This window comes from Athene noctua, chromosome 1 (genome assembly GCF_965140245.1).
Source record: "Athene noctua chromosome 1, bAthNoc1.hap1.1, whole genome shotgun sequence".
Taxonomy (NCBI): Eukaryota; Metazoa; Chordata; class Aves; order Strigiformes; family Strigidae; genus Athene; species Athene noctua.
Window position 1 is genome coordinate 254031147 of NC_134037.1, and position 911 is coordinate 254032057.

The 911-nt window shown below is 49.2% G+C and overlaps 1 protein-coding gene across 1 annotated transcript; it reads right to left on the reverse strand.

Annotated features, from left to right (window-relative positions):
- Positions 1–200: 200 nt before the first annotated feature.
- On the reverse strand, positions 201–611 carry LOC141973700 (histone H3-like). The gene is given in 1 exon segment (XM_074932546.1): positions 201–611. A coding segment is annotated over 1 exon segment (411 nt).
- Between the last annotated feature and the right edge of the window lie 300 nt (positions 612–911).

The following is a 911-nucleotide window of genomic DNA, read 5'->3' on the forward strand; positions in this document are numbered from 1 at the left end:
ATTGGCCTTCTTGGCCCCCTGGGCACACTGCTGGCTCCTGTTCAGCCGGCTGTCAATCACCACCCCAGGTCCCTCTCTGACTGGCAGCTCTCCAGCCACTCCTCCCCAAGCTTGTATTGCTGCTGGAGGCGTGGCTCTTAAAAGAGCCTTTTTGTTGGTTAAAATATTTTCTGTAATACTTGGTAATTTTCTAAAGAGGATTATGCACGTTCACCATCGATGCGGCAGGCCAGCTGGATGTCCTTGGGCATGATGGTGATGCGCTTGGCATGGATGGCACAGAGGTTGGTGTCCTCGAAGACCCCCACCAGGTAGGCCTCGCTTGCCTCCTGCAGCACCATCACGGCCGAGCTCTGGAACCGCAGGTCAGTCTTGAATTCCTGCACGATCTCGCGCACCAGGGGCTGGAAGGGCACTTTGCAGATCAGCAGCTCCATCGACTTCTGGTATACCCGGATCTCGCACAGCAGCACTGTGACGGGTTGGGAGCGGTGCGGTTTCTTCATGCCACTCGTGGCTGATGCACTCTTGCAGGCTGCCTTGGTGGCCAGCTGCTTGCAGGGTGCCTTCCCGCCCGTCAACTTACACGCTGTCTACTTTGTGTGCACCATCACTCAGTAAAACACGTATGCTCAGTACCACTATGCAGTTTCAACAGCACTCTGTAAAAGGTTAATTATGCATAAAACTAAGGAAATGAAAGGGAAAAAATATAACAGTGCTAGCAGTAAAGAAACTCTAGTAATGGCAATGTGCCATTTTTAGGTGGAGATGGTATAAAGCTGAGGTATGGATGGTTATGAAATGTTAAGTAATATTTCCATTCTAACCCAGGTTTCTATTCTACTGCTAAAGGTAATGATATCACTTGAACTTCTTAAAGAATTTAACTTTTGGCATTCCTGTTAAAA